Source organism: Nuphar pumila, chromosome 6 (assembly GCF_984573655.1).
Source record: "Nuphar pumila chromosome 6, dmNupPumi1.hap1.1, whole genome shotgun sequence".
Taxonomy (NCBI): Eukaryota; Viridiplantae; Streptophyta; class Magnoliopsida; order Nymphaeales; family Nymphaeaceae; genus Nuphar; species Nuphar pumila.
This window is the reverse complement of record NC_143254.1, coordinates 45,492,750-45,517,533: the sequence shown is the minus strand read 5'-3', so window position 1 is coordinate 45,517,533 and position 24,784 is coordinate 45,492,750. Positions and strand designations below refer to the sequence as shown.

Sequence of the window (24,784 nt, the reverse complement as noted above, 5' to 3'; positions counted from 1 at the left end):
GAGACTCGAGAATGGAATTTAGGACTTTTTGCAAGGTTCAATCACAGAAAATGACCATTTTGCCCTTCATTGCTTCCGAAGAACTGAAATGTGATGATTGGTGGAGATGTCAAGAAGGTGAGTGAAAATTTGGGGTGTTTACATCGAGCTGCATCCTCGAGGGTCCAATCTTACCTTGCGATCTTGGTATTCATGATCTTTTCGTTTTAAGTACTTGATCATGTAGAGACTGAAGTATTTTTTCATACTCTTATTTGAAATGAAATTAAAACTCTTCATATTTCAGTCTTATATTGTACGTGGTTTGAAATGTCTATATCCCGTACATTTTGATTTGATTGTTATCTTTAGTGTAACCGCGCCCAAAGTCTTAACCATTTTTAAAAAACGTTTCCGCATTATAAGATCTGATTTACTTATACTTATAAAAAAAATTTGGTTTCAAAATTTTAATATTTGAACTATAATAAGGTTAAAATTTTTGGGGCGTTACAATGCCGAGAAGGATCCTACTGCCTGGGTGTGCAAACTAAGGCAATCTCTGTATGGGTTGAAACAGTCGTCCCATTCTTTGTTTGAAAGTTTCTCTATGCAAATTCAAAGCTATCGTTTTAGAAGATGCTCTCTGGATCACTCGCTCTTTATTTACCAAAAGACAAACATTGTTATACTTTTTTTTATATATGTTGATGACATTGTGATCACTGGAAGTTCAAATAATCATGTGCAAGACGTGAGACAGTTTTTAATGAAAACTTTCAAGATGAAAGATTTAGGAGAGTTGAGGTACTTTCTTGGTGTGAAAGTTGACAGACAACAAGACATATTAACACTCATGCAACAAAAATACACTCTTGATCTTCTGGAAAGAGCCGGGATGACGAATTGCAAACCAGTCAACACTCCTAGTGTATTACATCAAAGGCTAAGCTCTGAAGATGGCTATCTTTGTGTCAACCCTACAACGTATCGAAGCCTCGTGGGGATGTTACAATACTCGACCTTTACCAGACCTGATATAGTTTATGCTATCAATTAGGTATCCCAGTTTATGCATGCTCCAACGGAAGGTCATATGGAAGCTGTGAAGCGCATTCTACGCTATTTAAAAGGAACTATAGGAGACAAACTTGTTTATCGCAAGAACGATAACCTGAATAGAGGGCATGAATTCATCACTTATACAGACGCAGATTGGGCAGGGGATCCAGATGACAGACGGTCTGTCTCTGGATATTGCGTATATATTGGACACAATTTAGTGTCCTGGAGCAACAAAAAACAAAAGGCAGTGGCACGATCGATTACAGAGGTTGAATACAAGTTGATAGCTGCAGGCACGACAGAAACTACAACAACCAAAGCGCAATAAACATTGCATGTAATCCTATCCAGCATAGCAGAATGAAGAACATTGAGATTGATCAATATTTTATATGGCATAAAGTCGAGATGAAGGAGATAGAATTACGTCATGTTCGAACAGAAGATCAAGTGGCAGACTTGTTTACCAAGGGGTTAACAAGACGTTAATTTTGGCTATTGAAGAGCAAATTGTACATGCTCCAAAATCACGTACAACTTGAGGGAGGGTGTTAAAATATAGTATGCGTATGGATCTCGATCCAGATCCATACGCACGTTAAATAAAACACATGCACAATACTGTTTCATTAATGGCATTCTTGTAATACTTCTATAACTTTGTCTCATTGTATATCTGCTCCTTTTATAAGGCTTAGGGCTTGGAGGTCGAGCTATCGTGCGCCGCCCCAGCCATTGTGCATCTCCCTCTCTCTCTCTTTTCTTGTTTCCTGTGAAAGCTGAACCACACACACGAAATCTCATAAACTTGACAGTCATAAGTTTCAAAAATAAGTCCTTGACATTTTATTTTTTTTCAAAACCAGGTATTGGAGGGTTAACTTGACTGGCATATATTGGGAACCATCAAACCTATGCTGAAAATTTGCCGATGACTGATGTAAATAACCCCATAACTTGCCAACGTATATAGAAACTCGTGCAGTCTTTTCCTAGAGGTTGTAGAAGTTTGAGTTCTAGCAAAATGTACTGCTACATTATTAACATTTGTATGCTATGTATTTTAACTGGCACATTTTCTAGAAATTGTATTGAGATGCTATTTTATGTGTTTTAACTTTTAATCTACCATAATGTAAACTTCCTAGAGTTGCTAATAACAGTAATTGCACTCGTGGCCATTTCTCTGCCAAATACGAGTAGGCACAGGAATGGTCGGAAAACCTGGAAATACCAAATACAAATTCACTTCTATGTCCCTGCTCAGCTTTATAGGATATGGTCTTCTTTGATCTCTTTTATCATATCTTATGTCCAGATCAAAACACAGGACTGGAGCTATTAAACTAATCCAAAGCTAACATAGGCAAACAAGTCGGATATTGGCATGGAAAGTAAATGGAACATATAGCCTGATCTTAGTTGTCAAAAGGACTAGTCGGCCTAGGTGGGATAAAAAAAATCATCAAGAAAAACAAAAATATTACAGCAAATAGTTAAATTTAGTAACAAACATATGATTGTAACTATAGATGAAGTGTGTAATTCAATGTAACATATATATATATATATATATATATATATATATATATATATATATATATATATATATATATATAGAGAGAGAGAGAGAGAGAGAGAGAGAGAGAGAGAGAGAGGATTATCTTGCCCATGTTTCTTTAGGTCATTGTTAGGACCCTCAAAAAAGCATAGTTTTTAAATGTTTTATGCTTGATCTGAAACGTTAGATGTGTTTATGATTGTTGCTGAATAGAGAACATGTAATTGATTATTTATCTTTATGCTCAAATGTGTATTTCAAAGAGGTAAAAAATCATTGATTAATATCGTACTAAAATTTCATGATAACATGTTCATATTTTTACATCAAATCAATTTGAAACAAATCTTGTTTCTCAATAAATAAGTATTGATAAACACATCTAATGGTTCAAATTGAGCATAAAACGCTCAAAACTTTGATATTTGGAGGGTCTTAAAAGTTATGTAAAGAAAAAGGGGATAGGATGAACTCCGTTCTTATATATATAAAAAACTGAAAAAACAGATTTTATATATTTGTGTGCATGTCAAAAACACATGCATACATGTAAACACAAAAAATAAAAAAGAAGGAAAAAAGAAAAAAAAAGGAGAAAAAGGAAGAAAGAAAAAAAGGGAGAAAAAGGAAGAAATAAAAAAAGAGAGTGGAGGGGCAAGAGGAAGAAAAAAAAAGGGGAAAAAAGAAAAAGAAAATAAAGAAAAGGGAAAAAAGGAAGAAGAAGAAGAAAAAGAGAAGTTCGATGGGTGAAAGGAGGAGAAGAAAAAGTGAAGAAATAAAATAATAAGGTAAAAAAAAAGCAAAAGAAGAAAAAACTGAGAGAAAAAAAAGCTTTTGGGGTAGGAGAAAGAAGAAAATGAAAAAAGAAAAAGAAAAAAATGAGACAAAAAAATGATAATCGTGTCCCTTCGGCCTAAGCAGGGATAGCCTAGGTGGTGAAACAGGGCCCTACCGCCTAGACCTATAAGCCTAGGCGATGGCCTTGCGCCTAGCTTGCCTAGGCAGACTAGGCGATGCATAGGCGCCTCTTTTGACAACTAAGAGCCTGATTAGTACTGTAGTCCTAGAAAGTATACTGCTTGGCAATAATAACCTATTCTCATGAACCCAAGTGATTGGTTAAGATGTTAAAACATTTTAGACAGTTTCAAGTAACCTATTTCTTGACGATAATTCTGTCATAGTGGTGAAATTCATGTCCCTTTTAGAAGTGGATCCTTTTGAAGCACATGTTATGGGCTCTGTTCGTTGATACCTTTTGTAAGTTTAGGACTACTTTCTTTTTTATACTAGTGAATGCGTTATCAAAGGGTGGTTGCATTGCTTGAATATAACTAGTTTATCCTTGGCATAATCACGTTGTGTGCATTCACAAAGCCTGCCTTGTATTTTTTTATTTGGATTTGTAAATGAGGTGTAGCATGTTATCAAGTGGTTCCAATAGCATGCAAGTGTGATCAATTAATTATAGGAATTTGACTTGTCCTCATGAAAAAATTTTAGGCGAATAAAATCACTTACAACTTTGAATGTAGCCTGTTAATTCTTTGGTTTTCTGCCCGGTTGCCTTCTTGTATGGCTTATGGGGTTTTCATTTCTTCATGTTATGACAAACAATTTTTGGTGACCTGTTCAGTGATTTTAATCTGCTAATAAACAAACCAAATTGATGTGTCTTCTCACATATGGCAGGCAGTTTGCAGACCCTATTGTTGCTCAAGCAACAGTTGATTTTCTTATCTTGAATAAGACAAAGCTTTCGAGTTCATTTCCAAGCCTGCTACCACAGGTATGTCACTGGTTTCCCTTTTCCAGGGGAACACAATAAAATTCAAATGTAAGCTACTGAAAACGTGCTTATATTTGTGGGTACAACTTGATGAAAAATCATGGCATCTGTCCAACTATGTCATATGGATATGGCTGGAAATACGGGAATGCTTACATTTTTATGAAGTTTTCAATGTAACTAATATATGAGGGGATTGCTAAATTATATTTAATAATGTAATTTAGGTTGCCCACCAAGGGTATTTTGGTCATTTTATATAAGGGTAGTTTTGTCATTTAAAAATAGACTAGGGGCATTCTGGTTATTTTGTACAAGGGTAGTTCTGTCATTTAGAGAATAGACTAGGAGCATTATTGTAAATACCACCCAACATCTATTTGGAGGCTCCCATTTGTCTCTTGTTTATAAATAAGGGCTTAAAGCCCTTTGTATTCTTAAGCTTCTTAGAAGCTATTCTTTAATAAAGTTATATATTTTTTGCATTTCTCGTGCCTCTTTTTGAGATCTATTGAATCTTTTGTGTGTTGTGTGCCTTAGTGCACTAGTTCCTTGTTTGGAGATTATGTGTTTTTGGTGATTTCATCACCTTTTTGGAGAACATTCATACTTCATTACATGGTATCAGAGCTTGGTGGTCAAGCTGCATTTCCTCAGTGCCTCTTGAAGGAAGCATGTTTGGTGCCTTGGGAAGTGAGCCACTCTTCTATTACCTTGAGGCTCATTGCGTGAAGAGTGCTTGGCGTTCTCCTTCTTGCGGGAGTGTGTTTTTGAGGAGCATCCTTTCGGTGAAGTGCTTCTTGTCTTCTCCTTCTTTTATATATAATTATTTTCCATATTTAGCTTTTTCATAGGGAAGGAAGGAAAAATTGAGCTTTCTTTCAATCTCAATCTCAATGGAAGTAATTATATGATGTGGGCTGCGACAATGAAAAATCATCTTAAGGGCAAAAAATTATGGGGATATGTTATGGGAACCATTGCCGAACCCGAACTCAAGCTTACTAATGTTGCGGGTAGTGCTGAAAAGACTCTTGAAGGAGGGGAGCGTACAAAAGCTATTAATGAATACAATGTCAAACTTGAATGGTGTTAAGTTATATTTTATAATGTAATTTAGGTTGCCCACCAGGGACATTTTGGTCATTTTGTATAAGGATAGTTTTGTCATTTAGAAAATAGACCAGTAGCTTTCTGGTCATTTTGTATAGGGTAGTTCTCTCATTTAGAGAATAAACCAGGGGCATTATTGTAGATTCCACCTTATAGCTGGTACTCCCAACGGTCATAAATATGACCGTTGGGAGCAGTGTTATAAAAAATGTGCCTTGAGGCGCAAAAGGCGTGCCTCGCCTTGAGGCGCGGCCCTCTGTGCCTCAAGGCACAAGCCTGAGGCTCAAAAATTTTATTTTTTTTTTACAACAAGATTTCAGAGACATAATCAATAAAGTTTTTGTAGGTTAATTTCATATATTTTCCAGTTATTTCAGTTATGTAATAAGTTTATTAGTATATTACTATATTTTAACTTTTGTTGGTTAATCTCGTATATTTTTCAGTTATTTCAGTCATGTAATTAGTTTTTTAATATATTTTAACTTTTGTTGGTTAATCTCATATATTTTTCAGTTATGTAATCAGTTTTTTAGTTAATTTTATATGTTAATCTTATATTTTTTAGAATAATCTCATATATTTTAACTTTTGTAGGTTAATCTCATATATTTTTCAGTTATTTCAGTTATGTAATCAGTTTTTTAGTATATTTTAATTTTTGTTGGTTAATCTCATATATTTTCCAGTTATGTAATCAGTTTTTAGTTACTTTTATATGTTAATCTCACATTTTTTTAGAATAATCTCATATATTTTAACTTTTGTAGGTTAATCTTATATATTTTCCATTTACTTCAGTTATGTAATCAGTTTCTGAGTATATTTTAACTTTTTTTGGTTAATCTCATATATTTTCCAGTTATGTAATCAGTTTTTTAGTTACTTTTATATGTTAATCTCATATTTTTTAGAATAATCTCATATATTTTAACTTTTTTTGGTTAATCTCATATATTTTCCAGTTATGTAATCGGTTTCTTAGTATATTTTATCTTTTGTTGGTTAATCTCATATATTTTCCAGTTATGTAATCATTTTTTTAGTTACTTTTATATGTTAATCTCATATTTTTTAGAATAATCTCATATATTTTCCAGTTATTTCAGCTATGTAATCAGTTTCTTAGTAAATTTTAACTTTTTTTGGTTAATCTCATATATTTTTCAGTTATATAATTATTTTTTAGTTACTTTTATATGTTAATCTCATATTTTTTAGTACTTATTTGAGATTTTCTATTTCTTATTGGTTGTTATTTCATCAATAAAGCATTTCTTTATTTATTTATATTTTTAGATATTTTTTTATAATTTTTTTATAATTTTTTTAAAGTTTTCAATTTTTTTTTGAGGCTTACGCTTTACGCCTCGCCCCGGTTTTTGGTGGAGCGCCTCGCTACGCCTCAATGCTTTTCACAACACTGGTTGGGAGCCTCCTCCCAACATCTATTTGGCAGCTCCCATTTGTCTCCTCTTGTTTATAAATAAGGGCTTAAAGCCCTTTGTATTCTTAAGCTTCTTAGAAGCTATTCTTTAATAAACTTATATATTTTTTACATTGCTCGTGCCTCTTTTTGAGATCTATTGAATCTTTTGTGTGTTGTGTGCCTTAGTGCACTAGTTCCTTGTTTGGAGATTATGTGTTTGGTGATTTCATCACCTTTTTCGAGAACATTCATATTTCATTACAGGGATAAGGAATGGGAGTCAAAATGGACTATCTGTGTGGCATAGCTGTCCAAGATTCATTGATTTTTGTCACTTGCTTTATTTTAGACTCCATCTTTCAGTCTGATTCAGGAGATGAAAACTGTCACATTACATATGCATCGTTCTCTTTTTTTTAATGTTGAATATAGGCAGTTATTTCATGTCCCCCTTCCTGGTTTATTTGATAGTGGTAACCATGTTGTATTAAACATGCATTTGATTCCACAAAATGGCCTAAAAAATTTATTGAAACATAGTGGTATTTTGTATCCATAAAATGATGACCTGTAAATTATTATATGATGTATCTGAAGGAGTTTACATTATGAGTGGATACTATCAATTAAAAAGTAGGAAACTTGAAAGTAGGTGCCTTTTAAGCAATGTTTGAAGGATATAGAGAATATAAAACTAAGTTGGACAGACAAGCATATGCACACACACCTATGTTACTTGGACACTTACAAGGGGTGTCAGTGTTGGTCACGGTACGAACTGTTGTATATGGTGGGTTTTGAAAAACTAGATACATGTGTGTGTGTAGAGGTGAGGGAAAAAGAGAAGTAATTAAGTAAAAAATAAAAGAGCTATTTCAATAGAAAAAAGGAGGCATACTTTTCCTCTATGTTGCACTATACAATTAATCAAAATTTTGAAAAGGAGAGTTAGTTCTTAAATGGGACTAAGCGAGGCTCGACTGTGATAACGAGGGAGTCTTTTACTAGTTTGGCTCCTTCACCAATTGAGAGAGAGAGAGATTCTTTTTATATAGTAAAGGGGCATGTTGACTAATTTTCGTGGAGCAAGGCCACAATAAAATATATGGAGAGAAAAAAGGTTTAAACAATATTGATACAAGGTGTTCGACATCAGACACTTCATGTCTAAGATGCACAAAAGTGTTGGACACACGACACTAATTGGCTATTTTTTATGGAACACTTCTATGTTAAAAATGAAGTGTCTGTGAAGTGTCTAAGGGTGTCGGTGTTCAAGTGTCGGGCACTCACATGTTGCCCCCTCTAGAAGTGTCAAGGTAACATAGACATACACAAATATCATATATAATAGTAATAATAATAATAATAATTATTATTATTATTATGCTTGTGTATGACATTTATTAAACCACATGTTTGATGATATTTAGAGGATAGTTGGGTTGATATTGTTATGTTTTAGTTGAGATTCTTAGAAAAATGACCAAGTCTTATTTGTTATGATACATGGGTTTGCAAAGGTGTCAGTTTATTTAACACATTGGGATGTTAGTATCCGATTATTTGACTGTACAAAGCAAGCAATGTTTTTTTGATGGCCTTATGTTGGAAAGAAAAAAAAATCCATGAAAATTGTCACATAGTCTTCAGATTTGGATTTGCTTCTTTCTAAGAAGGAACAGGAAATAACCCATTGGTGGTGCCTATTTTCAATGCCTAACAATTTGGAGATGTTGAGTTGTAGCATTATTGTTGTTGATTTGATATGTAGAAATGCTGGTAAGAGAACAAGCAGTCGTATCTTTAGACTTTTTGGGTTGTAAGATGCAATTTGGGTTGTTTATGGTTTTGGTGGATATGATGAATTGGCTTTAACTGGTTTTACTTCTCCAGTTAAATTGTTCAATGAAGTTATTGTACTTCTTAGCATGGACTGGATGCTTTGGGTTGTGGTATTAGCTGTTAAATTGTATCAAATCACATATATATATATCATATATGCATATGTATCCCCCTCTCTCTCTCTCTCTATATATATATATATAGCCCCAAGGGCATTTCTGTCATTTCCCATTTTATGCATATTCATGTAATGAAGTATGCAGAAGAATGCAAATGCATTCACAATGTCCAAAAATGGACTTAGCACAAAGGCACAAAGAAGAAATCCGCTAAGGGATAATACGAAAGGTCTTGTAACAAGGCTACACATATAAAATAAACACTCTTTTTATTAAAAAGGAGCTCACAAAAGCATAACATACACAAGGGGGGAAAGCCCCTATTTATACACTTTAAGGGACCACAAGGGGGCTCCCAATAGTCATTGGGAGCCCCCAACGACTCTATGGTGGGGCCCTCTATGTGGCTTCAAAAAAGAAAAATAAAAAATAAAAGAAAAGAAATAGAAAAAGGAAAGAAGAAAAATAAATACCCCTATCGGGTATTATGTGAAATGACCATAATACCCCTATCAGGTATTATGGTGTATTTGACGATATATATATATGTATTAATACATATATTTTAACACCCCCTCAAACTTTACGGGGAGATGACCGAAAGTTTGCCAAGGAGAAACAAGAAGCGTGGAGCAGGAAGTGCTTTAGTAAAAAAATCTGCGAGCTGATATTCAGAAGTGACGAATGGCAGTGTAACTGTCCCACGAAGATACTCATCACGAACATAATGACAATCCATTTCTATATGTTTGGTCCGCTCATGGAAGGTGTGATTGTTGGCAGTATAGATGACACTTTTGTTGTCACAGCAAAGCTTCGAGGCACCGAAAATTTCAACTCCCATATCTTGAAGAAGGCTTCGAAGCCACACAAGTTCCATTGTAGTGGTTGCCATAACCCTGTACTCAACTTCAGTAGATGATAAGGAGACTTTCTGCTGTTTCTTGCATCTCCAAGCAATTAACGAATCTCTTAAAAAGATACAAAAAGCAGTAGTTGAGATTCTATTATTTGGGTTTCTTCCCCAGTCAACATCAATATAGGAAAATAAATTTAATGAAGAGAGTGAGGATAAAATAACCCTTTAGTTAGAGTGTTTTTGATGTAGCGAATAATCCGAAGCACGACACTCATATGCACAGTTCTAGGGGCATGCTGGAATTGGCTAGCAGAGTGAATAGCATGAGCGATGTCTGGCCTGGTGATGGTCAGATAGGTGAGAGATCCAATGAGTTGTCTGTAGGGTGTAGGATCATCCAGTAGAACCCCATCCTCCTGTTAGAAAGTATGCGAAAATGAATTGCAAGAATGCATAATGCATTCATAAGGTCCAACATTGGACAAACACAATCCCACAATGGGGAATAACAAAATGGTCCACTAAGGGACACCACAATAAGCCTACGAAGAGGCATAAGTTACATATGCTTTATTGAATGAGGGCCTAAAATGCCATACCTTACATGGGGGAATACCCCTCTATTTATACACAAAGGAGTGAGAGAAAGAGTGAGAGAGATGGAACATTGGGAGGCCCAAAAGGGGACTCGTTGGGCCCCCAACGGTCACATTTGTGACCGTTGGGGGTCCAACAACTCCTTTGGTTGGGACCCCCAATGCAATGCATTAAATGCATTTTATAATAAATGAAAAATAAAAAGGAAAAAGAAAATGTAAAATAAAATACATATAAAAGATGTAAAAAGACTAAAATTCCCTTAATGGGGAGAATTACAAAAATACCCTTTATCGGGTATGATGAGATAAATACATATATTATGTATATATATACATATATATGTATATATGATTACATATATTTTAACACCCCCCCTCAAACTTTGCGTGGGGATAACGAGAAGTTTGAAGATACAAAAGGAGGGTTCCAGTCTTCAAAAAAATCTTCAATGAAAGTCGTCATCATTATAGCACATGAAAGAATTTTGCATCTGTCAGCCTTTAAATGTCTTTAATGATCATCCCCAAGCTCATTTCACGATGTATCATAGATGCTTTATTCATCCCCTCTTGAAGATCCTGTGGAACAAGCCAAAAGAACTCGAAGTAAAAAGTACCTTTGTATCTTAATCAAATAAGAGATATCAAAAAATGGATAATAGACCATAACATTGATTAAGAAGGATAATGATTCAAAAGATAATTTATGTATTTTGATTGAGTGTTTATGCAAAACATGAATTAACCTTAAACATTGATAAAACACACTAAGTTCTCGAAGAAAGATAAGTGCACAAAGGCCATACTAAGAACATTTGACCAAAAAATATCTCCAAGAACCATGTAAAAATGCCTTCAAAGATGTGCACTTCAAGCACCAACACCACAAAGGAATACATGTGCAAAGACACACCAAGAACACTTGAATAAAAGTACCCAAAGGTACAAAGGAGACACCCACAAATGCAAAATATTGAATTTCTTAGAATAGGTGAGCACTAAGGCTCCCAAAATCATTCTTACAAAGGGTTTTATCAATATTTGGAAGTAAGGAGTGTGTGCACGAAGAACACTCACAAGTGCACAAAAACACACAAAATATGAGATTTGTATTAAGATCAAGTAAAAAATTTCATGTATTAGAAATATATCTAAGAAGACAATGTTCACATAAAAACAAATTGCTCCCAAGGGAATGTGTATAAGAGCATACGAAAGAAAGCATGTTTAACACACATAGATCACCAATAGGGAGACATTTTATCAACAAAAGATGAGTTAATGATTTCTCTCACATCTTAGAGAAGAAATTCTATGCCAAACAAATGCCATATGTGAACTTGCAAGGACATGATCTAAAAAACATCCACCCAAGAGTCAAGAGCATAAAAAGAGTGTATAAAACACAAAAGTTCAAAAAGATTTAAGTCCACTTAAGAGGCAAAATAATGAATGTTATTTTAGTAGAGAACCTTACACATTTATGAGCATCTCACTCAAATGATTGCAATTACAAAAACTCATGCATATCAAATACAAAGGTGGCTAAAACCATAAGCACTTAATACGTAGATTAAATGCCAAAAAGTCAATTTGATTTTAAAATATGCATATTAATGATATGATTCACTTGGATCTTTAAAAGACAAAATATAAATGAAATTTCACAAATTTCAACAATAGTTCATCCACTACAAGCAACTATCTCATTAGTCCTCCAAAACCCACAAATCAAGTGTATAAGCTACTAGAACAAGAACATAATCATAATGCCATTAAAGGCCAAAAGACACACACAAAGGTGTGTATAAACACCTCTTGTCTACATGTAATAATACTTGAAATGAGTGTATCAACGACAAGAACAAGAAAATGCACGCAAATATGGACCAAAAGCATCTCTTGTCTTCGTAAAACGACACTTAAAATCAAGTATGTTCAACTACTTGAACAGAGTATCAAGCCAATCATGGGCTAAAACACAATACATCTCTTGTCTACATAAAATGACACTTGAAATGAGTGAAAGAAGCCAACCATGGGCATACATCTCATCGACTAGAACAAGAACACAAATGCCAACATGGACTAAAATCACACACCATGGTGTGAATCAACGTGCCTTGTCTACATATAATAACACTCAAGACAAGTGTGTTCAGCTACTAGACCAAGAGAACAAAGCCAACAAAGGGCTACCAATACACAAAGGTGTAATAAAAATTTTGTCTACATATGATGACACTTAGATAAGAGTTATAAAAAGAGAAGACTTTTGAGGCAATAACACTTGTAATGACAAACATATAACAAATAAAACATTGATTTTAATATATCTTAAAACATTTAAGGTTCCAACCATCATATATCCATCACAGGTTCACATAACTAAGAGCATCCATAGGAACAATGACAAAAAATAAATGAGTGACACACTCATAATTAGTGATCACATAACAAGTCATTTTAGGGTCAAACTACAAGTTGACAACCTAAAATGACATAACACGAGGTGCACATAACTCACCTCAACAAACATTTCTAATATAACAATAATAAGGCCAAACAAATGATGCATTAAATAACATGCGATGGACAAATATAAATGCCACAAAAAGGCAATAAACACTTAAGGGAATCATTTTCCAAATAGTAGTTTTTACAAAGAGGACTGATTAAAAAATTGAATCAAAGGGCCAATATAATCAATCACAACAATATGTCTCATAACAACAATTTTGCATAAACACGAATTATGCTTAATCATGATCAATTCTTTAATTTATACCAAAAAAGACTTATCATGAAACACTAAGCAAATAATGCATATGAAAATTTTATATCATGTAAAAAGAGGAAGCTCACGAAAGCTCTCATAATACATGCTCACAAAGGCATACATAAAATAGAGAAAATATCTCATTAAAGTGGGATAGAGCCCACACAAGAAGATGATTTTGAATGCAATAGGTTCAATAATGAACCAATAAACATGCACATAAAGTGCGAGTGGACACACCCACTAAGGGATGAAGCCAAAAGAAGGTTATGAAATAATTTATCATAATGCAATCATATTTTAGAGAACATTGAGTTATCATGTAATGAAGCAAAAGGTGGTCTTCCACAAAAGTTCTTCCAACACTCAAAAGGAGGTGTCTAAAAAACACTTTAAGCAAAACCCATAAAAAGGGTAAAAGAGGAACGACACACATGAATAAACAATTTTATTTATGTAAAAGAATGCTTAACAAGCATTACAAAATGATTATCAAAATGTATTCACGACAATCTAGAGATGAAAAATCTAGAACCATTCTCAATTGATAGCATTAAGATGTTCTCAAGAGAGTTTTAACAAGGAACCAAGGCATATGCATAGATAAAAGAAACAATATGAGAGACTAAGTGCATACATTCTCATAGAAAAAACACTCATGCAATAATTAAAGTCTCATAAAATAAACATGCTTTTAATCAAGTTTAAGCATATATGCAAATGATTTTATAAAATTTTACATTTTTAAGCATGTAACGAATCAAGAATTTCAAACATGAATATGCATGTCTATCAAAGATGAAATAGAAATTGTATTTTGACGATTATCATATATATATTTATATATATGTGTGTGTGTGTGAAAAACAAGTTTATATTTTATAAAATAAGACATCATTATCAAATCATTAAGATAAGACAATGATTGACAAAACATCTAGAATAAATAATTCATGGTTATATATATATATATATTAGAGTTATTTTAAAAAAAAAGGCTTCAAGATTCAAAACATACTACATATATCTAGTTTCCTTAAATAAGTTCAATGGTGGTTAAAATACTATTTTAGAAAAAAAACCCATACATTTCGATATATTTCCTTTCAAAACATACTATATATCTATGTCACAGGGACTCGGCAAAACAGATGCCACACCCGCGTCGACGCGACGCGACGCGGGATCGCGTGCGGGTGCGGCACCGGGTGCGGTCAACACGACCCTGGGTGCGGTCAACGCACCCAGGGTCCTTTTTGTCCACATTTTTGGGCGAATTTTTTTTTCCCCCCGATGAAAAGGAGGAGGATTAGGGCAAAATTTTTTTTTGCCCTAATCTCTCCTCTCTCTCCCTCTGAGCTCGAGCTCTCCCATCGCCGCCCCAGCTCCGCCGCCCCCAGCGTCGCCGCCCCCAGCTCCGCCTCCCAGACTCCTCCTCTCGGCTCGCAGGTATGTCTCTCACTCTCTTCTTGGGTCGGCTGGGGAGGGGCCGAGCACCCGCCCCCCCCCCCCTCTCTCGGCCTCTTGTTGGGTCGGCAGGGGAGGGGCTGAGCCTCCCCTGCTCCCTTGTTTTTCGGCACAGGAGGGGCCGAGCCCCTCCCTTTTATGTTTTTCTTTTTTGGGTCGACAGGGGAGGGGCCTTTGTTTTTTTTTTTGGGTCGACAGGGGAGGGGCCGAGCCCCATCTGTTTTTTTTCTTTGGGTCGACAGGGGGCCCCTCCCCCATCTGTTTTTTTTTTGGGGTCGACAGGGGAGGGGCCCAGCCCCCCTCGCTCTCGCTCTCTTGTTGGGTTGGCAGGGGAGGGGCTGAGCCCCCCCTTCTCCCTGTGTTTTCGAATTGATTTGAAAATTGTAATGTATTTTTTTTTGTGTTTTCAGGATAAAAATGACGGATAAAGGGAAAGGACTTGCGTCATCCTCATCCCAATATGTGAGTTCTGCTGCTAGTTTTGCTGATAGTTGCAGTGGGATTGATGATGTGGGGCCACTATGGATACATGTAGATAAACTTGCAAAAACTGGAGAAGGAGGTGGTGGAAACAAAAGATTTTGATGCAAGCTCTGCGAAAAAGATTTTGTTGGGTCTTACACAAGAGTGAAGGCTCATTTGTTGAAGATACCAGGACATGGCATTTCAGCTTGCAGAAAAGTTGATGAGGCAATGCGAAGGCAATACAAGAAAATACAAGAAGAATATGAGAAGAGAAAGGCAATGGCCGATTCTTCTGCACTCAGTGTGCCATTTGCAAGCCACCAAGAAGATGCTGAAAAAAAAGAAAAGTCAATCTAGGAGGTAGAGGAACGATACAAGCAGCATTCAATACATATGGAAGAGAAGAATTGGATAGAAAAGTTGGGAGGTATTTTTATTCTGGTTCACTCCCATTTAATGCGGCTAGAAATCCTTATTGGAAGGATTTAGTTACATCATTGGCAAATTGTAATTTGAGTGATTATGTGCTTCCAAGTTCAGAAAAAATACGAACCACACTTCTTGCAGAAGAGAGGGCAAACGTGGAGAGGTTGCTAGAAATTAAAAAATATTCATGGGAGCAAAATGGAGTTTCCATTGTGTCTGATGGATGGACAGATATTCAAAGGCGTCCATTAATCAATTTCATTGCTTGTTCGCTTGGTGGCCCAATATTCTTGAAAGCAGTTGATGCATCTGGGGAATATAAAAATGCAGAGTATTTGAAGGGATTGTTTATAGAAGTGATAAAAGAAGTGGATGATCAGAAAGTGGTACAAATCATTACAGACAACGCTCCGGTTTGTAAAAGTGCAGCGTTGAGTTTGGAGAGTGAGTACCCTCATATTTTTTGGACTCCCTGTGTAGCACACAACTTAAATCTAGCCCTAAAGAGCATATGCAACCCCAAAGAAGAAGAAAATTCACAAGCATATGCTTTATGTTCATGGATTGAAGATTTAGAAAGAAATGTCAAAAGCATTAGGAATTTTGTTGTTAACCACCATCGTGCTAATGCTATATTTAATAGGCATTCTGATTTGAAATTGTTGAAGGTCGCTGAAACATGTTTTGCATCCATCATTGTGATGATGAAGATGATTAAAAGAGTGAAGAATGCTTTGATTAACATGGTAACTGATGAAAATTGGACATTCTATCGTGTTGATGATGATACGAAGGCTCAAGAAATTAAGAAATTCATTCTTGATGATGAGTTTTGGGACAAAGTGGTATACTTCCTTCAATTTACGCAACCTATTTGGGAAATGTTAAGAGAAGTTGATAAGGATGAGCCCATGCTTCACAGAGTTTATGAAATGTGGGATAATATGATTGAAAAAATACAAGCTATAGTTTTCATGCATGAAGAAAAAAATCCTGCATTGGATGATTCAGATTTTTTTAATCATATTCATTCAATTTTAGTCAGAAGATGGGATAAGAGCAACACTCCTTTGCATTGCATGGCACATTCTCTTAATCCAAAATATTATGCAAATAAGTGGCGGGCTGGTGGTGTCCCTCCAAATTTAGACCCAGAGCTATCAAGACATAGAAATATGTGTATGACAAGACTTTTTCCAGAAGCATATCTTCTACATCAAGTCACACAAGAGTTTTGAAAATTTTCATTTTCGAGATTATATGCACCGGCATTATTCGCGAGAGAAGAAGATAATATAGATCCTATCACATGGTGGTCAACATTTGGATCAGAAACACCTCTTCTGCAACGTCTTGCATTAAGATTGCTATCGCAGCCTGCTAGTTCATCTTGTTGTGAAAGAAATTGGAGCACATATTCTCAAATCCACAACATGAAGAGAAATAAACTCACCAGCAAGCGTGCAGAGGATTTAGTATATGTTCATTGAAATCTTCGATTACTTTCGCGAAGCAATGATGAATACAGGTACTAATTTTCTCTCTTAGTTATTTGATTATTTCTTAGTTTTCATTTAAATATACTTGTATTGTATTTATCATTTTCAAATTGGGTTTATAATGCAGACAAGGAACATCCAAATTTTGGGATGTAAACCCAGAAGAGTGTGACTTCGAGGGAGAACATGAATTCAACGTAACAAACATGGATTTAGCTGAGCCCAGTATTCCTTCTAATGATGCATTTGATGATGAAGAAGAAAATTATTAGCATCCATTACTTCATCAGGATATACTTTGGTATGTAATTTAGTTCTTTTATGCAATACTTATTTGATTGATATTTAGGTCGATTTATGTAATTGCTTTACTTATTTGATTGATAATTTGATATTTAGGTTGATATACTGCATGCATGATGAATCATATTATGAGTTTATGACAATGTTTACTGTTAAATGTTAAACTGTTAAAACTTCAAAATTATATATATATAATTTTTTTATATTTTTGCCCCTGCCGCACCCCCGCACCCGGGTTTTTTGGAAGTGCCGAATCCCCGCACCCGCACCCGCACCCGCACCCGCACCCGCACCCGCACCCGCACCCATGTGACATAGCTATATATGTTTACATATATATCTATATATATATTCAATGGTAGAAAAAAAACAGGTGTTTTTCTCATGTGTAATGCATGGGCTAAATACTTGAAAAGTGTAAGAATACATGCCAAGTAATCCTAAGTAGAAGGAAGAGAGATAAGAGATAACAAACGCTTCATCAAAACATAGAGAAAGAAAATAGGCAACAAAAACTTCACCACTTTTTTGATTTTTTGAACATCACGCTTTCCGATGCACCGAAGGACTAGCTTGATTATAACAGAGCCCTAATACCATGTTAGAAAGTATGCGAAAATGAATTGCAAGAATGTATAATGCATTCATAAGGTCCAACATTAGACAAACACAACCCCACAATGGGGAATAACAAAATGGTCCACTAAGGGACACCACAATAAGTCTACGAAGAGGCATAAGTTACATATGCTTTATTGAATGAGGTCCTAAAAGGCCATACCTTACATGGGGGAATACCCCTCTATTTATACACAAAGGAGTGAGAGAAAGAGTGAGAGAGAGAGGGAACATTGGGAGGCCCAAAAGGGGACTCGTTGGGCCCCCAACGGTCACATTTGTGACCGTTGGGGGTCCAACAACTCCTTTGGTTGGGACCCCCAATGCAATGCATTAAATGCATTTTACAATAAATGAAAAATAAAAAGGAAAAAGAAAATGTAAAATAAAATACATGTAAAAAGATGTAAAAAGACTAAAATGCCCTTAATGGGCAGAATTACAAAAATACCCTTTATCGGGTATGATGAGATAAATACATATATATGTATATATGATTACATATATTTTAACACCTCCAACCGTAGTTTAGCGTTGATAACCTCTGGAGTCTCTACCTTTTTGTCATCTGAAATTCCAGATTTGAAACATATATCTGCAGCAAGCATCATCTGTGATAATATATGTAAAAGTCGAAAAAAAAAATCTTGGATTCGGACCCGACCCGGACCCGAAAGGGAGGCACTGCCTTCCGTGCCTTTTGAAGACAGCGAGGCAGGGGTTTCAAAGAGAACCCCCACCCCCTTCTTCCTCTCTCGTTCTCTCTCCCCGACTCGGCTCTGCACTCTCACTCGCTGGAGACCCGCCGCCACCTGCGAACTCCCTCCGACGCCGCCGTTGCCGCAGCTGCCGCCGCCGCCGACCATAAGGTACGCACCTCTCCCACTTTCGTTCGCCACTCTCTCTCTCTCCTCTCTACCTCTCCTGTATCGGTCTCGTGGCGGCCGAGCATCGACGATGGAGGTCGCCGACCACCACTTTCTCCCCTTCTCTCCCCTCTGCTGCGTCTCTCTCTCGCTGTCGCCTGCGATTGGAGATGCCGACGATCGAAGCCAACATGCGGCCTTCGAGCCCCGACAATCGCATCGTCGGCAGCCTGCTAGAGCCTCCCCTACCTGCCTTTTTGTTCAGGTAAGTCGGCAGGGGCCGAGCCCCTGCCACTTAGCTGACAGGTTGGCAGGGGTAAAACCCCTGCCGCCTGTGAGGAGGGTTCTGGCAGGGGGTTTTGGGGCCCCTGCCTGCCCTTTTGTGTTCACAGGGAGGGTCGAGACCCCTCTTTGTCTCTTCTTGGTCATAGGGAGGGTCGAGTTTTCCTTTTCCCTTCTTTTTCACAGGGAGGGTCGAACCCTCCCTGTCTCCTTTTTGTTATGCAGGGGAGGGTTCGACCCTCCCTGCCTCTGTTTGTTGCAGGGGAGGGTTCAACCCCCCTCTGCTTTCGTAATATGCTGGAGGAGGGGTCGAGCCCCCTCCTCGGTCCCTTGATGTTAGGGGAGGGGTTGAGCCCCTCCCTGCTTGTTTATTACGTAGGGAAGGGGTCAATCCCCTCCCTGTTTCCGTGTTTTGCCGGGAAGGGGCCGAGACCCCCCCCTTCCTCCCTCTATTGTTCAGGGGAGGGCCGAGCCCTCCCTGTGTTCTGTTCTGCTTGGCAAACAGGGGCTTATCCCCTATCTTTGCTTCTTTTTGCAGGACAGAGCAGGGTCGTCGCCGCTGTTCTTTTGCAGAGATGGCAGAGGACCGAGTCCCCTAGCCCTATTTGCATTTCGGTAGGCAGGGTGCGGCCTCCTGCCTCCCCCTTAGTGGCTTGCAGGGAAGGGCCTCGCCTCCTTGTTCTCTTGGCAGGCAGGGCGAAACCTCTCTCGTTGTCTTTTCGGGCAAGGGCACGACCCCCCTGCCTCCTCGGAGTGCGCTGACAGCAAATCAGCAGGGGCTTGCAGCCCCTGCCCCTGCTTCTTGCGCTTATAGCATGTGCGCATGTGCACAGTGCCCCTGACCTTTTATTTTTGGTGATAGCTTGCTAAGATCGTTACTTTTGCAGCTCGTACGACGGATCCTGCTCGCGCTCCGCGACTCGAGCCGCCAATCGCGTACATCCGCGGACGACAGCAAGCTTGCAACTCTCAAAGGTAGGGAAAAATTGCATAGAAGACTTGTACAATTGAATTGAGTTCAATTAACTAAAAAGGACAATTAAATAAATATATATGCATATATATATATATCATATATATTTATATGAGTACACATTTAACTCAAGGACGCGGTTTCGCGATCCTTGTCCTTTACTTTGCCGTCGTGCATCACGCAAGGGTTCTGCGTTGCACTCCTGCTTACGGTCTTTACTTTGTCGTCGCGCCTTGCGTTAGGCTCTTGCTTTTGCATATGTGTTGTTACTGCCTTGCTATTGCAGATGACACTCAGGTATTCGCTCATTGCATACGCGTTTGAGGCATCCTCGTGGAGGATGCAAAAGACATCTATCACTCCCTCTTGTGACAAGAGTTCAGTCGGGAGCTGACGATATACCTTCGTCTAAGGAGAGGGATACCTCATAAGGATCCTGGCTCTTCGTGTGCGCAGTCCTGCAGAGTCGACTTGAGATTTTAGGAAGCTGTGCAAAAGCATCAAAGACTGCTCCAAATCGAAGCATTTGGAAGGATGAGACTGGCTGGTTCTGCTCGCCTTTTTGGCATATTTCGGGTGATCCCGAATTGGGGGTTCGAGCGAACTTCTTAGCGGGTGTTCTGTTGAGAAACCCGTATCCCGTCTATCGAGGTCGATATCGAGTCATGCGAGACATGTAGATACCCCGATAGCAGTTGTGATTCGAGATAATTACATGCATAATGTTGGCACAAGGTACTGCTGTTTCAAAAGATAAAGTAAAGTTGATAAACTTTACATCTTTGTGAAACACTCCTGTTGAGGCTTCTATTGAGGAGCTATACCCCCTTCATCCTAGAGTACTTGTAGTCGTGCACGACACATCTAGTACTGCGATGATCGGATGAGACGGTCGTGCGACCTCGAACAACGCTAAATGCAAAATGTTGTAATCACATAAATGACCTCACATTCGCCTTCACAGGCAAGATGCTCGAGTGGTTTAAAGACCATAGCATAGAATGGGTCGTTAGTTAAGCAACCCCTAATGCACCTATTCGCTTCTATGTGTCTGTTAAGGGAGAGGACAAAGCGGTACAAACTCCAATGGACAAGTTGTTAACAACCACCCTACGGGCAACGATCCGGCCTCCCCAGTCATTGGAGTTAGGGGAAAGGGGCTACATTAGTTAGCTCAACACTTCTGCAGAAGTTTGATGCGTCCGTGGCACAACCTTCTTTGGGGAATCCTCTCTCGGCTAAAGCCATCCCTTTGGAGCGAACTGAACTAGCTATTCGGGTTATTGAAAATACATAGAATAACAGACGTCCGAACTCGTCTCAGTTGCTTCTACGTTTTGCCTGCGCGTACCCGCAGGTTCGTAATTATCGAAACATAAGGTCTGTTCACACAGGTCATTGGGTCGTGAGATTCGCTTGCACTACGGATTCGCTTGCACTACTGATTCCCTTGCACTACTACTTCACTTGCACTACGGATTCGCTTACACTACTAATTCGCTTGCTTGCTCGATTGTTCAGTATGCTACTCGTTGAGCTGTGCACGCCTGTCAAGGCGTTACTCTAGTTGGTTAAACTGTTTACGCAGTTCTTTGCGGAGTAATAAGGAGCTTCTCATACTAGTTAAATGCTTATAATAATAGCATTATGCCAGTTGCTACACATTAGCATGTGACTTGCTTTATCTATTGGTTGAACTGTTTGGTGCTTATTGTAGCGTAGCACTAGTTGGCTTGCATCTCTTATGATTGATGTGATTGCATACAACTTGTACGCTACGGACTGGTGGCAACTAGGATTGATGTGACCGCTTGTCTTATAAGCTGCTTACATACTGTGATATAACTGCTGTCGTATGATTCCTTATGAATGGCTTGTGATGCAATGGTTTATGCCTTACGATTAATTTAATTACTTGTTGATGGACTGAGCCATTTTATGGTAATTATATGTTTTACGAGCATGGTTATGAGTGCTTGTCTTATTCAGTTGTTTTGTTTGGCTGACGGGTAGAGTTAGTTACCTTTCGCCCATAGAATCAACTGGATTTTCATATCTGCGCGTTCTCATGTATCGTTTACACGTGCTTTGAGGGCCTATTTAAGGATTGCAATATTCCTTGTGGCAATAACATGATGCGTAGGATTATATGCTTCTATGTGAAGTGATACGATGCATATTGCTGATATACATGCTTGTGCCCATATTGTGGCTACTGACCCTGAGGCGGTCAATGGTTCAGAGCAGTCGATTAATGATGCATGTATCACTGAGTAGAGGTGTCTGTCGAGTACCTGATCTCCAAAGGATTATCTGCGGGGGCGTGTATGATCAAGATCAAGTACCCGACTAGAGTGGTAGATTCACTGTGAGGATGTACACTGTCCACGAACGGGTAGCCGCAAAGGCGGTGAACTCCTGTGAGGAAGTGTATGGTCCGAGACCAGGTAGACCATTTAGGGCGGTAATTCCTTGTCAAGTCGTATATCTCCCGGACTGAGCGATCCGATGTGGATCTTGTGTTTTTGCTTGCCATAAAAAGTCATGGTGAACTGTGATGATCTTCTGAGATTGTTTGTGATAGCCAACTATGAATTCATAGTTTCGACTTTCTGTTTTAGCATGATTACATGCAGGACTCAGATGTGAGAATCAGATCGTTAGCGATTTGACTTAGTGTTTATGTTTTGGACCTTTTGCGGAAGGGTGAACTTTTCTGAGAAAGTATGATGCCTTAGTGAGTCGTAACAGGTGGCAGTTGGCCGCGTAAGGTTTTGAGAGATGAGAATAGATTAAGGTTGTTCAGGACAACGCGTTTGTTAGATGTAGTGAGCGACAAACGATGTCCTGATAGTGATTAGATGCTGTGACCTCGTTCTAGGAACGAAAACAAGCTAGTTGCGTGGTGGTTCACAGCCTATGATCAATTGAATCGTATGCTGTGTTTGTCAGTTGAACTGCTTACTTGCTTTGAACTACTTACGCATTTGCACTGCTTACTCGCTTGCACTACTTATTCGCTTGTACTACTTACACGTTTGCACTATTCACCTTCTTGCATTGCTTACCTGTTTAACTGCATATCTGCTTTAAACTGCGTAGCCTACTGAATTAAATGTACTTAATTCAGTTTCTTGTAGTCTCTCTTGTGCACCTACTAGTTTTTTGCGAAACTAACACAATCTATGGGTACAGGTGATGATTAGGTACACTACAGGCGAGACGCGATTGCAAGATGACTTCAAGACTTCTTCCTGCTCTTAGCTCGCGTCATGGATGCTTGGGTTTGTATCAGATTTCCCTTAGGATATCCGAATCTTGTGAATTTTGGTTCTTTTAGCTAACGTGCTCAAAGTGTTCAACTTGCCTTTTGATTTATCAAAAGAAAAATCTTTCGCTGATTTGATAAACAAACTCTGAAGGAAAGAGATATTTCTAGTCTTTTGCCTGTTTTTCTGAAAAGGTTCGCAAGTTTGAAATTTGGGGTGTTACAATATATACCCTCGAGGAGAGTATGCAACTTCAATGCTAAGAAAATATCTGAGAAAACCTAAATCAGATATATCAAAGTTATCTTTTAACATATTTTTAACATCAATAATACCATTTTCATCATTGCCTGTGATGATTATATAATCAACATAGAGCAAATGAATAACAATACTATTACTTGCACTTTTAACAAAGAGAGCAGTGTCAGTATAACAAGAACGAAATCCCAACTTGATCATGATAGCACTAAATCTATCATACCAAGCCTTAGGAACTTGTTTAAGACCATATAAAGCTTTTAATAATTTAAGAGTTTGACCTTGTTCAAGAGTAATTCCCGGTGGAGGGTCCATATATACTTCTTCATTTAATTGGCCATTAAGAAAGACATTTTTAACATCTAATTGCAATATAGGTCATTTCTTAGATGATGCTACAACAATTAGGGTGCATACACTAGTCATTCGAGCAACAGGGGCAAACGTTTTCTCATACTCAATGCCGTATTCTTGTGAGTATCCCTTAACCACTAATCTTGCTTTATATCGTTCTAAGGAACCATCACTTTTTGTCTTAACTTTGTAAACCCAACGACATCCAATAGCTTTTTTATTTGGAGGAAGGAGAACTATTTCCTAAGTTTTAGCCTTCTTTAAGACATCTAGTTCTTCCCTAGTTGCTTCAATCCAATGCGATATATTTTTTGCTTGATTATAATGAGAAGGCTTATAGTATGAATGTAAAGCTATTGGACAAGCTCTATAATTTGGGGAGAGAGATTCATATGAAACAAACCTATTAGGTGAAATTGATTCTCTAGAGGTGCGCCTAAGGAAAGTTTCTTCTAGAGGTTCATTAAGCCGCAAGAATTTTTCTAAAGCACTAATAGGTTTCTCTTGCTCATGTCAGGTGTAAACATGTAGATTGTCACCATTAGCTGGTGATGTTTCAATATTATGTGTATCTTCTAATATTTTCGAAAGACTTAAAGTTTTATCATGTGTATCTTCTAAAGATAATTTTAAAACACATATTCAATTTCATTTTGTTTGTCTAATATTTCAAATCCGTTCTCATCTTCTAGAAATGTCACATCTTTTGAGGCATATAAGTTATTGTTTTTATAATCAAAACATCTATAACCTTTTTGATTTTCACCATAACCCAAGAATACACATTCAATAGCCTTTGGTGATAATTGATCTCTTTTATGTAAAACAACAAAGCATTTACATCCAAAAATACGAAGACGATTG

At 37.6% G+C, this 24,784-nt stretch overlaps 1 protein-coding gene across 2 annotated transcripts in view; it reads left to right on the top strand.

Moving 5' to 3' along the window:
• Positions 1 to 24,784, top strand: part of LOC149834769 (AP-5 complex subunit zeta-1) — a 116,818-nt gene that overhangs the window by 39,800 nt on the left and 52,234 nt on the right. The window contains exon 4 of one of the 2 annotated variants that reach the window (XM_090011539.1): positions 4,298 to 4,394. In XM_090011539.1, coding sequence (XP_089867665.1) covers positions 4,298 to 4,394 — 97 coding nt within the window. Of the gene's footprint in view, positions 1 to 4,297; positions 4,395 to 4,474; positions 5,183 to 24,784 lie in introns of those variants that run through there. The other variant, XM_090011540.1, reaches the window with a different exon arrangement.